This window comes from Rutidosis leptorrhynchoides, chromosome 5 (genome assembly GCF_046630445.1).
Source record: "Rutidosis leptorrhynchoides isolate AG116_Rl617_1_P2 chromosome 5, CSIRO_AGI_Rlap_v1, whole genome shotgun sequence".
NCBI lineage: Eukaryota > Viridiplantae > Streptophyta > Magnoliopsida > Asterales > Asteraceae > Rutidosis > Rutidosis leptorrhynchoides.
Window position 1 is genome coordinate 257732160 of NC_092337.1, and position 12972 is coordinate 257745131.

Genomic DNA, 12972 nt, shown 5'->3' on the forward strand with positions numbered 1-12972 from the left:
AACGCAAAGCTATGGCATGATTGATTCGCCAGTAATTGTATCTTGTAAAATCAAACACGGAAATTATAATTATGAAGGTGCATGTGGACACTGGAAGTAGCGTGGACATTATCTATGAACAATTCTTTCGCAAGTTACCAGAAAGTATCAAGGCAGAGTTAATACCTACTGCAGTTTCGCTATCTGGTTTCGCAGGAGAATCCGCATAGCCGGTTGGGCAACTACCGCTAAAAATAGAACTTGTTGATGAAACAGATGCAAAGCTAATGCACCAAGCATGGCTAGATTTATATGTTATGCTCTCTGCTTCGCGCTATAACATGTTGTTAGGATGCTCTGCACTATCAAAATTTGGTATCATTCCCTCAACTATTCATGGAATGATAAAGTTTGCAACATGCAAGGGTGTTGCAACAATGAACTCTGCCATAATACAACCAATTTGTGCTAATGTAAATACGCAATGTGCAGTGATAGAAAATGCAGGTGCAGAAGATAATTTGGTTGTCATAAATTGCGCATATCCAGAACAAACAATCAAATTTGGCAACAATTTGGACGCAGATGTTAAAAAGCAATTGGTGCAATTGCTTATAGCAAATATGGATGTCTTTGCATGGTGTGAGCAAGACATGACTGGTGTGCCACGCAAAATTGCGGAACATAGACTTAATGCAAATCCTTCGTTAAAGCCAATAATTCAGAAACGCAGAGGCATGACTCCAGATCGCATGCAATGGTTATGCGGAGAAGTAACTAAACTTGTTAAAGCAGGCATTTTGCGCGAAGTAAAATATCAAACATGGGTTGCAAACCCAGTTCTTGTTAAAAAGTCTGATGGATCGTGGCGGATGTGCATTGATTTTAAAGACATTAATAAAGCTTGCCCTAAAGACAACTATCCGCTGCTAAAAATCAATTGGAAAGTAGAATCGCTAAATGAATATCCTTTAAATGCTTTCTGGACACTTACAAAGGGTACGGTCAAATCTCAATGGCAGAAGAAGATGAAGATAAAACCGCGTTTCATACGGGCAAAGGTATATATTGCTATATCAAGATTCTATTTAGACTTAAGAATGCTGGCGCTACATATGAATGCTTGATAGACAGCGCATTCGAAAGTCAGATTGGGCGTAATCTTGAAGCATATGTAAATGATTTGGTAATCAAGAGCAAAGCGCAAGATCAAATGTTGCAAGATATTGTGGAAACATTCAAAAATCTGTGCAGAATTAATATGATGTAAATCCACCAAAATGCAGTTTTGGCGAAAAAGAAGGAAATTTTTTGGGATATTATATTATTGAGCAGGGCATTAAAGCTAATCCCAAAAAGATAGCCGCAATCAAAAACATGACCGCGCCAAAAACAATATTGGAAGTGCAAAGCTTAACAGGAAAGTTAGCGGCCTTGACCAGATTCCTGTCAAAACCTGCGGAATGACAATTGCATTTCTTTAAAACATTAAAAGGATGTTTGAATCAGATGAATTTTGTGTGGACGGCGGAAGCAGACAGTGCATTTCAAGAAATGAAATAATTGTTGGCGACACTGCCTACACTAACTGCGCCTGTAAATGGCGAGATTTTATATCTTTATGTCTCAATTGCAAATGAAGCTTTTGGATCAGTATTGGTTGCATAACGCGAGAAAACACAAAATCCAATTTATTTTGTAAGTAAAGAACTTACAGAAAGCGAAGTTAATTATGTGCCAATGGAAATATTTGTATACACATTGCTTCTAACTTTAAGAAGACTGCATAGGTACTTTCAAGGGCATCCTATTCATGTCTTGACGGATTTGCCAGTTAAACAAGTTCAAAATAAACCTGAAATATCTGGAAGGCTTGCCAAAAGGGCAATTAAGTTGGAGTCCTATGAACTTACCATCCGCGAACTTCTGTGAAGGGAAAAGTTTTGGAAGATTATCTCAAAGAAATGACAGACGATTTGGAATTAATTCATGAAAGAACAAAGTTGAAGCTTGCGCAAGGTGATACATGGGATTTATTTACAGATGGTGCATCATGTAGAGAAGGCGCAAGCGCGGGATTAGTCTTAACAAGCCTAAGTGGCGAGGAACATACATACATATTACGTTTCAATTTTGATGTTACAAATAATGAAGCTGAATATGAAGCGTTGCTTGGTGGATTGAATATTGCGCATAAAATGAATATCACTAAGTTACGCGCGTCTGTTGATTCACAGTTGGTCTCAAATCAGTTTAATGGCTCCTTTGATGCGCACGAGCTCTCTATGCAAAAATATTTAAAATTGCTGAAAGAAACTGCAGAAAAGTTTGAACACTTCGAACTCGCGCATGTTTCAAGAAGCCAAAAGAAAAAGCCAGATGCGTTAAGCAAACTGGCAACATTAACTTTTTCGCATTTTCAAAAGCAAGTTTGGGTGAAAGAATTTCCCAACAAAGCAATTGAAGGCAGATTAATTGTTGCGGACCATTGAGGAAGTGAAACCAAATTGGATAAATCCTATTATTGTAAATCTTCACAATAACACGCTACCAGAAGATAAAAATGAAGCAAGATTAGTGCGCATAAGATCGCCGATGTATACCATTAAAATGGCATATTGTATCGCAAGTCTTACTACGGTCCACTAATGCGCTGTGTTGGGCTCGCAGAGGCAGAAATGATCATTGAAGAAGTGCATAGCGGTTCTTGTGCACTACATTCTGGTTACAAGACTATTGCGTCAAAAATTATGCGGTTGTGTTACTTTTGGCCAACCTTGTATCGCGATGTGGAAAAAGTAGTAAAAAGATGCAAAAGTTGTCAAAGGCATGCGCCGCAAAAAAAAATCAAGGCACGACATGATTCCAGTAAATTCGCCATGGCTATTTTATAAATGGAAAATCGATATTGTGAGACCATTTCCTGCAGGAGCAGGAAATGTAAAATTCCTGATTGTGGCGATTGACTATTTTACCAAGTGGGTGGAAGCGAAAGCATTACGCACAATCACGGGCGTACAAGTTCGAAATTTTGTTTGGAAATATATCATTTGTGGCTTTGGCATTCCTCGTGAAATAGTAAGTGACAATGGGGCGCAGATTGCGAAATGTAACGACCCGACATTTTTGACTTATATTTTTGTGCCCTATACTTTCACGAAACTGCGTATTTGTGCGTACTTAGCTATATTATATGCTGGGATCTTTATTTATGTTAATTACTTTCGTAAATATCTTACAACGTGTTGTTAAGTGCGTAATCACTTAACTTGATTCTCGAATGCTTTTATGACCATTAGTGTCACTTGATGTTTAGAACGAGCTATGTACTTTGTACACGTTAAACTTTGTTATAATTGGAATATTATGACTACGTAATACTAATTGTTATTTTCTAATGACAATTACTTGGCTTATTGGTTGCTTAATTATGCTTAGTAATTTACGAATGCACACTAGTTAGTCTTAATGGACTTTCTACCTTATTGGGCTTAGACCCACCCTACTCTAGTTAATGGACCATTAAATTAGCAATGGATTTATGATCCATTAAGATGTAGGACAAAAACCCATTAAGATGAGCCAACATACTAGCATTTTTGTTAGCCATTACTACATATGTTGCATGAGATCCCAACAATAAGCACCACCTTTAGACCACCACCATGCAAAAAGCAAAAGTTGTCCCCCTCCCCCCCCCCCCCTTGTCCTACGGTTTTAGAGACACAAAAACCACCTCCACCACTATAAATACAAGCTTTATTCTTTCATTTCACGCTTGATCTCATTCTCATTTTACACACACTTGTTCTCTAATTTTCTCTCTAGTCTTTCTCACACTAAAATTATAAGTTCATAAATTTTCTTCTTCTTCTTCTTCTTCTCTTCTTAATTTCTACATCATCATCATCATCATCATCATCATCATCAAGGATCAAGCTTTTTAGCTTTTTGATCTTGTTATATCTTGTAGATTTAAACTTTGATTTGAATCCTTCAAGAACATAAAATATTCAAGCTTTTTAGCTTTGAATCTTCATTACTTCGATGGATCTAAGCTTTATAGCTTAAGATCACTTTGTTTTTGTTAAAAGATCAAAACTTGTGTTTATGATCTTCATGAAACTTGAAGATCTAGCTTTTTGCCTTAAAGATATTCAACAACATAAAAGATTCAAGCTTTGGATCTTCATTACTTTGTTGGATCTAAGTTTTTTAGCTTAAGATCAATTTATTTTGGTTAAAAGATCAAAACTTGTGTTTATGATCTTCATGAAACTTGAAGATCTAGATTTTTGCTTTAAAGATCTTCAAGTACATAAAAGATTCAAGCTTTCTAGCTTTGAAATCTCATAAATATTGTTAAGGGATCCAAGCTTTCTAGCTTAGGATTTCATTACTTTGTTGATCTAAGTTATGTGACTTAAGGTCTTGCTTGATTTGAATCAAAGTTTGTAGCTTTAATCTTGAATAGAACTTGTAATTGTGTTAAGACTAAAAACATGATGTAACCTTGGTTCATCATCCTTCTAAAACTCTTAAGTGAGTTGTATTTATTTTTAGTCTTGAAATTGTGTGTTGATGGTTAAAACTTGGTCAAAGTGATGTTAAGACATCAAGAGTTGTACACTTGAGGCTTATATGCATCAAGGATGAGAACCATGATGAGCATCAAGCACCAAGAAACCCACCGGAGCACTTGTTTCTGTTTTTCATTGTCTGATCAGACTCCTGGGACTTTTGGAAAGTTGATTTTCAAATAGCTTGGTTTGAGTAGATAACTTTTCGTTTAAGACTCACCTAAATCCGATATACGGTTTAGGATTTATAGCCTTCCGAAAATCACTACGCCTTCATAACGACGTGCTGAAATTTCTGACCTACTCGCGCTTGAACTGTCGCCACGGTCAAACGACATCGAGTTCGGATCTGAAAATTGGATAGTGGTAAGAGGTCTCACAAACGACATCATTTCAGTTTGTATAAAGGTCGTAGCAGCTGTCCGAAGTCAGCCCTTTATAACGATCTCTATTCTTATTGAAAACTTACTTTATCTTTTACGAATGATGATGACGATGATGATAGTTAAGACTTAACTTATTTACTTTTAAACTTTTGGGGACGATTTACTGACTTATTAACCATTGACTTAGGTTGAGGACCTTTTGGATCGACCAACTTACTTGTTTGGACCGACTTACTACTTGCTTACATTTTCGTATCGATTTTACCGCACATTCATTGTGAGTTATAGCTCCCTTTTTACTTATACTAATTTTGGGACTGAGAATACATGCGCTTTTTATGTTTTACGTACTAAACACGTGTACTTAAACTTTATATATGTGTGGGTTATATAACGGCATAAACTTTCCCCTTAGCACGGTAACGTTTAACTATTGGTTTTTGAACCGGTAGACGCGAATCTTAGATATGGATCCATAGGGTTTAACATCCCCACTCGGGCAAGTCGCGCTAGCATTTAATGGATGTTTAATACTTCGAGAACATACGCACTCGCAAAATGTACTTTTACGGGGTAATATATTATTTTTACGTTAAGTTAGTTACCGGGTGCCCATGGATAAGCAGATACTTTATCATATACTTTACTTACTGTTTTGAATACGAAATCTCGTGGTCTACATTACATTACTGTTTACAATCAAACTATAGCTCACCAACATTCGTGTTAACATTTTAAAGCATGTATTTCTCAGGTGCTTAGACGTTGTTGCTTCCGCTGTTAGACTTGCTGTTATAGTCTTGGTGTTATAGACTTGCTGTTACAGACTCGTTGTGTTAGACTTCCGCTGCATTATTTAGAGAGGTCTCAATCATGGAACTTTTACTTTGCATTCATAACTTATGTTTCAATTGAACAATGGTTTTGTAATGACCTTTGTGTCACGTACTTATGCTAATGCTTTCTTTTCGTAGAAGCACGTTATCCTTGTAAAACATTTGACGTTGGTAAAGACGTCATCTTTTGTAAAACATTTGACGTTGGTAAAGACGTCATCTTTTGTAAAACATTTGATGTTGGTAAAGACGTTATCTTTTCATGAATACAAAACTTGTTTTTAAACATCATATAGTATTGTAACCGTGTAAAGATCCTGTTGTTGAAGATCCGTACATGTTGATTTGTACGGGGCGTCACATTTGGTATCAGAGCATTGGTTGTGGGGAATTAGGTTGCATTAGTGTGTCTTGACCGAGTCGAGTAGGATTCACTAATAGAACTAATCTACAACTTGCTCGTTTACTTGTTTCTGTGAAACTGCTGCATGCTACAGTTATATATTACTGCATGTTACTGCTTATTACTACTGCATGCTACTATCTACTAAAGTTTTGTGTACTGCAATAGACTACTTAGGTTATTGTTGATGCTGTTTCTTGCTACATGTCTGCTATCCGCTGTACTGACTTGGAAATTTTATCTTTCCTAGTTCAAATGTTTTTCTGAACCCTTTCCCCACTCGTCTAATCCTAAGGACTAGTATTGTAATCCACCTGTTACTACTGTTCCACCGTTCCAGGGATCAAAACATTACTTCACGCAATCTAGGAAGAGTACCCCTCGGATTACACGCCCACTAAAGTTGATCCTCGGAGAAGGAGATATGTGAGGACTTGTCGGAGTAACCGAACCTCGCCCCACCCCCCGAGCTCACCCTAATTAGCCATGTACAACGTATGAACATTAGAAGGTTGTTCAGTTTCCGCAAGTTGACCTGTATCCCGTACGCTTTCATGACCGTCACTTATCTCTTTCATCCTTCACCACTACCCGACGATCTAACGACACTTCTAGACTTAGGTCCCTAACACTCTTAGGCATTGGAGAAGTCGGGAAGGCATCTTCTTTCACAAGGTTAGAGTGTCTTCTACTGATGCTCAGCCATACCCAAAGACTTGGGAGTCGCCTTAAGACATATCGTATTACTACTTGCTACACGTGCAACTCGACACGAGACCCAGATTGAATTTCTAGAAAGGAACCTAACGACATTACCTGAACCCGAACATTTTTAAGAAAATTTCGGGACATTTAGGCGTTGATTCATGACCTACGGAACCTACACACCCACACCGAGAAGCCGTGAGATTAATTATGTAGATTTTGTTTTGAGATAGCATAGATAAAGCACCGTTAGATGAAATTGAGTAGAACTTGAGGTGATCACGTTACATTGACCATATAGAGTGATATTAGAATGAACGCACGATATAGTAGAATATAATGACACCCGGCCAACGTGATTATATTGAAGTAAATCATGCAGAAGTTCCAATGTTACTACATAAGGAATATGAAGTGATTCAAAGAAAATTTTCGTAGGAACCACTTGAGTATACACATTATGGTCTGTTAGAGGTAGGGAAAGAATAACCATGTAGCCCAGATCTGTACAAGAAGGGCCTTGATTGAAGAATTGATAACCTGAAAATTTGTTATAGATATAGACACCTTGGACACTTAAGGAAAAAGTTCTCGAAATAGGAAAAACTTTGGACTTACTTGCGGTAGAGCAATCGTTATCTCAGCTATGGAGACTCGCATGGATCCTGATTTTTGTTAGGGTACGTTTCGTTACAACGTTTTATTGTCTCGAAGTTGTTTAATACTAGAGCAATAGAAACCTTATATCTAAGAACCTTAGTGTTATGACTAATAAGCCATTAACAACCATGAGAGTTAAGTATTCTATAGGACAAGCTAATGGTAAGCTGGCAGAGATAGAGGAATAATTTAACGTAGTACCTTAAAATTAACAGGTGGGTCATTTGGAGATGACCTCATGTCAACAAAACTTGGAAGTTTTAAAGTAGTAGTTGGAAAGGATTAGTTACCTACGCACAAGCAGATATTATTTGAGAAGATTGATAGAACTTTTCACGGTAGTATAATAAGATTTGGTTGGAATGAACCTTAAGATTAACCTAACACCCATCAATTTAGGAAGCTTGATGTAATAGTTGGAATAGACTGGCTTTCAAGGATGAAAGCGAAAGTTATTTATAGTGAGAAGATTATTCGTATACTTCGCGAGAATGGTGAGCCAGTAATAGTTTACGGGGAGAGAAGTAGCCCGAAGCTGAACCCTATTAGTTGCATGAAGGCACAAAAAGTCATAAGAAAAGGGCGTTTTGCTATTTTGGCATATGTGAAGAAATTGGAGACTGAGGAGAATATTGCTCAAGAACGCTCGAACATTCTCGTCTCTCGATTCGAGGTTAAAGAGACTGAACTCTGATATTTCGCCGAAAGAATTTGGGTACCTAGTTGTGAGGATTTACGAGGCCTTATTCTAGACGAGACCCATAAGTCACGGTATTTGATTCATCCCGGAGCTGGTAAGATGTACCACGATCTCAAGGGTCAATATTGGTGGCCGAACCTTAAAAAGGACATTGCTACTTATGTTGGGAAGTGTCGGACTTGTTCCAAGGTCAAAGCCGAACACCAAAAGCCATCTGGGTTACTTCAACAACCCGAAATCCCATAATGGAAATGAGAAGAAACAACAATGGATTTCATCACGAAGCTACCGAAAACGGTAGGCGGTTATGACCCTATCTGGGTTATTGTTGACAGCCTCACCAAAACTGCTCTCCTTCTAGCCACGAAAGAAACCGATACAATGGACAAACTTGCAAAACGATACATGAAAGAAATTGTATCCCGTCACTTCAGCGATTCAAATTCTATATTAAAGACTAACCAAGAATCTTATTTGATACTCATTCTTACGTGACTCTAAATCCTAACTTATTCCGAGAGATTTCTCATTTGATGATAATCACACCATCACCCTTCTTACTTCGTGAAAGGACCCGTCCTAATCCACCTGGACGAAGTCATCAACATTTGGTCCCATTGCGATGATCGGCTCCAAGTAATGTCCTTATATTGAGCAAATGCACAGCGGAAGACTTAATTCGTGCCTGAGAATAAACATGCTTTAAAGTGTCAACCAAAAGGTTGGTGAGTTCATAGGTTTATCATAACAATCATTTCAATATGTTAATAGACCACAAGATTTCATAATCATAAACATAATACACTCGCAAGTGTATGTAAAGCATTCTAAGTGGTTGAGTACTTGGTAACCATACTTAACATTTAATCAACGTCGCATATTCCCTTTATTATGAAATCTCACTACACCGTACCAAGTGTAGTCACCAAAACGAAGTACTGTGCAACCGTTGAATACTGGTCGTCCAGTCCGGTTGGGGTTGTCAGGCCCGATAGATCTATCAACAGGATTCGCGTTTACAATACCCATGTAAATAGTAGTTACCAAGCTACAGGGAAATATGCCAGTGGTACAACTCAACGTAGAATATATTTTTAAGTACTTGTGTCTATTTTGTAAACATTTATAAAAGCACGCATGTTTTCTCAGCCCAAAAATATATATTGCAAAAGCAATTAAAAAGGGAGCAAATGAAACTCACTTTTGCCTTGAAGGTATTTAATTCGACTTGGTCTCCGATAGATATCACGAACCTAACCATATATATAATATATCAACATATTTTCTTTTTAAGTAATCGTTACATATATATATACTTTTAATGCTTTTAATATTTTCTTAGTCCGTAGTTAGCAGTCCGATGTTAGTGGTCCACAATTAGTTGCTTAAATAAAATAAATAAAGACCCCATCGTATTCGTATTGATCAGAATTAATCTTGACCCATGGTACCATGTTGTCAAATGACGTGTTGCGTACATAAAGTACCGTGTTGTCAAATGACGTGTTGCGTACAATCATGAGGTCTTATGATTAATCTTCTCGTGTTGTTTACGGGTGGTCCTGAAATATATAAAATCAAATCATAAGTAATTATATATAAAATATCATATTAATTAGAAAAGATATGATTAATTTACTTTTTTCTCCAAATATTTTCGTAGCTAAACTAGCTTCGGATACCCAATCTTGTTTTAGTCGTAGTTTCTTTATTACAACTCCGTTTTTGTTGGTTCAACTTGTCACTTCCTTGGATCGAGTCTAATTTTAAGAATATGAACTGAAAATACCTTAGTTTGTATTCGAAATCATAGGTTATAGGTCAAACTTTGGTGAAACTTATGAAAGTGATCATTTCCGTTGTAAAAACAATATCTAGATGATCATTTTTACAAAAATACTTACACTTTGAGTTACACCATGAGATTTTTATATATTAACATATTCATAAGAAATATCATTTTTCCAGAATATAAACTTCCAATTCAAAGTTCAAGATGGTTTTTAATTATCCAACCCAAAACAGCCCCCGGTTGCACTCCGACGACGTAGATTCAGTTTTTAAGGTGTTCTTTGTAAAACCAAGTTATATCTTGTTAAGTTAGCATATCATTATGATATATTACAGGTCTTGAAGTGTTTTAAAAGTTAAGTTAGAAGGATCTATTTAGTTTGCAAACAAGTTTGAAATCATCCAAACTATGTTCTTGTTGTTAAAATTTTACAACATAAAATAAGATAGCTATATAATTATGAATCAAACAAGATTATGAACAAGGTTACTACCTCAAGTTACTTGGACAAAGTTACTGTAAGAGATAAGAAAAAATCTTGGAATCAAAGAGTGGTGGAGTTAGATCAAAAGGTTGGAAGTATACTTCTTCAAATGGGTGGTTATTTTGATATGTTCTTGAAAGAGTTTTCTTATGGTGTTTAAGGCTTGTAATTGAAGCTAAATGATGGGGAAAATGCTTGGAGATGATCAAGTATGGAGTTAGGAGTATTTTGAGAGAGAAATGAGGGTGTAGGTATGAGAAAATAGAGTGAAGAAATGGTGTTCATTTATAAAAACGTTTTTAGTTTATAAAGAAAGAAAATGATTCCTAATTTTGTTTTCTTACTAATAATTCATACTACTTGACAAATCCTAGTTACCTCATATCTAGGGCAGTAATAATGTTGATTAGGATGTTGATTTGATGTGTATATACCAATAGTAAATACATATAGAAGCTGGGTATGATACGGGTACATATACCCTAGATATAAGTATAGAAATCTTGAGGAAACGGAATGAGAATTCAAATATAGCTATCTTTTGTGAATATACTTATATTGTTTTATGTATTTAAGTCCTTAAAAAGTGATTAAATACATTATATATACGATACATGTATAAGCATTATAGATTATAAGTATATATATCAAAGAATGTTACGTATAGTTATCGTTTTGAAAACTTAAGTTAGTAATTTCAAAATATACTTATAACTCATTGTCATTAGTACACAGTGAGATGTTAAACCATCCTTAGATCATGTTAAATATATATAAATACATATATATACACAAACGTATAATTATCGTATGTTATATAGTTCGTGATATCATCGGTCATATTGGACGGTCAAACGTTGTGTAAAACTCTTTTCAAAAACACAAGTCTCAACAATTTGGATTTCTTATCATGTTGGTATGGTTTAATTTATGTAAATATTAATCTCATAAGTATATTTTGGTCGGAAAATTCCGGGTCATTACAGTACCTACCCGTTAAAGAAATTTCGTCCCCGAAATTTGATAGAGGTTGTTATGGATAACAATAAGAAGGTTTTCGTGACAAATATAAGGTGATAATGGAGTTTTATCATCATTGAGTAATGTAGATAAAACGATTCGATTATGCGAAGAATATAAATGAGACTATCGTAAAAGAATGAGATGAGTAAAATATATTCGTCTTAACCGATGACGTAGTTATGATTGATTTCTGGGATTTAAGGGATTTAAAGAGAATCTTACGTAATAAGATTTGGTTCTTTGGTGATTAAGGAAATCATGATCTTCTTTTATTATATGCAATAATCTGTTTCGATTGCTCTGTCAGATATTTCACTATAAATTCACCCCTTCGTTTCCATATTTTCCACGACTCACACCTTCTATTCTTTCTCCCTTGATTCTTACTTTAAAGCATTCATCAATATGCTTCATCCAGTCCTGATTCTTGATATACTCCTAACTTTTATATCTGTCATTCTTCTTTTTCATCTACCACCAGAAGAATCTATTTACTTCTACTATACTCTTATGTTTATAGTATTTCTAATTCTCCCGTGTCTCTATATTGCTATATGCATCGATATACACGGTTTGTAATTTCGGGGTTATTATCGGAGTTTATATTCTTCATTATTTTTCAGAGCTTCATGCTTTCGTTTTCTCTTCCCGACTTCGAGTCAAGCGAGTAATGGTCCGGAATTCGTAGATATGAAATTCAGAATGAACATAGCTAATGCTCTAAGAAGAAAATGGTAATAGAACGAATATGATTTGTTAAATTACCAGAATACCCTGGAGAAGACCGAGTCATCCAGAAAAATATTCTCTTGATATGTTTAGAGATTAGATAGAATGTAAGAGTCGTGTAAATGGCACATGATGACGGTACTGTGAATCATCATGCTTCATTAGAAACTCAGCATGACATACTGTAATATAATGATGTTGATCAAGTGTCATTATATTATACTAATCCATGCTTCAGTCCCAACACTACTTCAAAACATTCATACTTTAAACTCGAAGGTTTCAGAATTTAGAAACTAACACAGTTTCTTTTATGTTGCAGATATTACGGAGAGATAAATTGTCATAACCCGTCCTTAACCATAAGAACGCGTTAGATAACGTATGATTTCATTGCGAGGTATTGACCTCTATATGAGACATTTTTGAAAGAAAACTGCATATATTATACATTACAAACCATAACCATTATTTTTGTTACAAACTTAAGACAATAAAAAGAAGATTAACGTTTAGCGATAATCTTCGACTTACAAACTTTACAAATGATGACAACAACACGGTTTCTAGCATATTTTACAGTACAACATCTTGGATATGCAGTTTTATTTTTGACACAAACATGCGTACGCAAGATCCTGGTTAGATCCAACATGATGCAGCGGAAGCTTTAGAAATCACCTGAGAATAGACAT

The 12972-nt window shown here is 35.7% G+C and overlaps 2 protein-coding genes across 2 annotated transcripts; both read left to right on the forward strand.

Annotated features, from left to right (window-relative positions):
• The first annotated feature begins 320 nt into the window (after window positions 1–320).
• On the forward strand, window positions 321–1446 carry LOC139849360 (uncharacterized). Its single transcript, XM_071839019.1, has 2 exons — window positions 321–1040; window positions 1315–1446. The coding sequence occupies exons 1-2, from the start codon at window positions 321–323 to the stop codon at window positions 1444–1446; spliced, it is 852 nt and encodes a 283-aa protein (XP_071695120.1).
• A 497-nt stretch (window positions 1447–1943) lies between these two features.
• Window positions 1944–2471, forward strand: LOC139849362 (uncharacterized). The gene has a single exon (XM_071839021.1). The coding sequence runs from the start codon at window positions 1944–1946 to the stop codon at window positions 2469–2471; it is 528 nt and encodes a 175-aa protein (XP_071695122.1).
• The last annotated feature ends 10501 nt before the right edge of the window (window positions 2472–12972 follow it).

Coding starts and splice junctions, on each gene's coding strand:
- LOC139849360 (XM_071839019.1), top strand. CDS start 321: ATGTTGTTAGGATGCTCTGCACTATCAAAATTTGGTATCATTCCCTCA. Junction 1,041..1,314: donor CGCGTTTCATACGGGCAAAG/GTATATATTGCT, acceptor ATTATTGAGCAG/GGCATTAAAGCTAATCCCAA.
- LOC139849362 (XM_071839021.1), top strand. CDS start 1,944: ATGACAGACGATTTGGAATTAATTCATGAAAGAACAAAGTTGAAGCTT.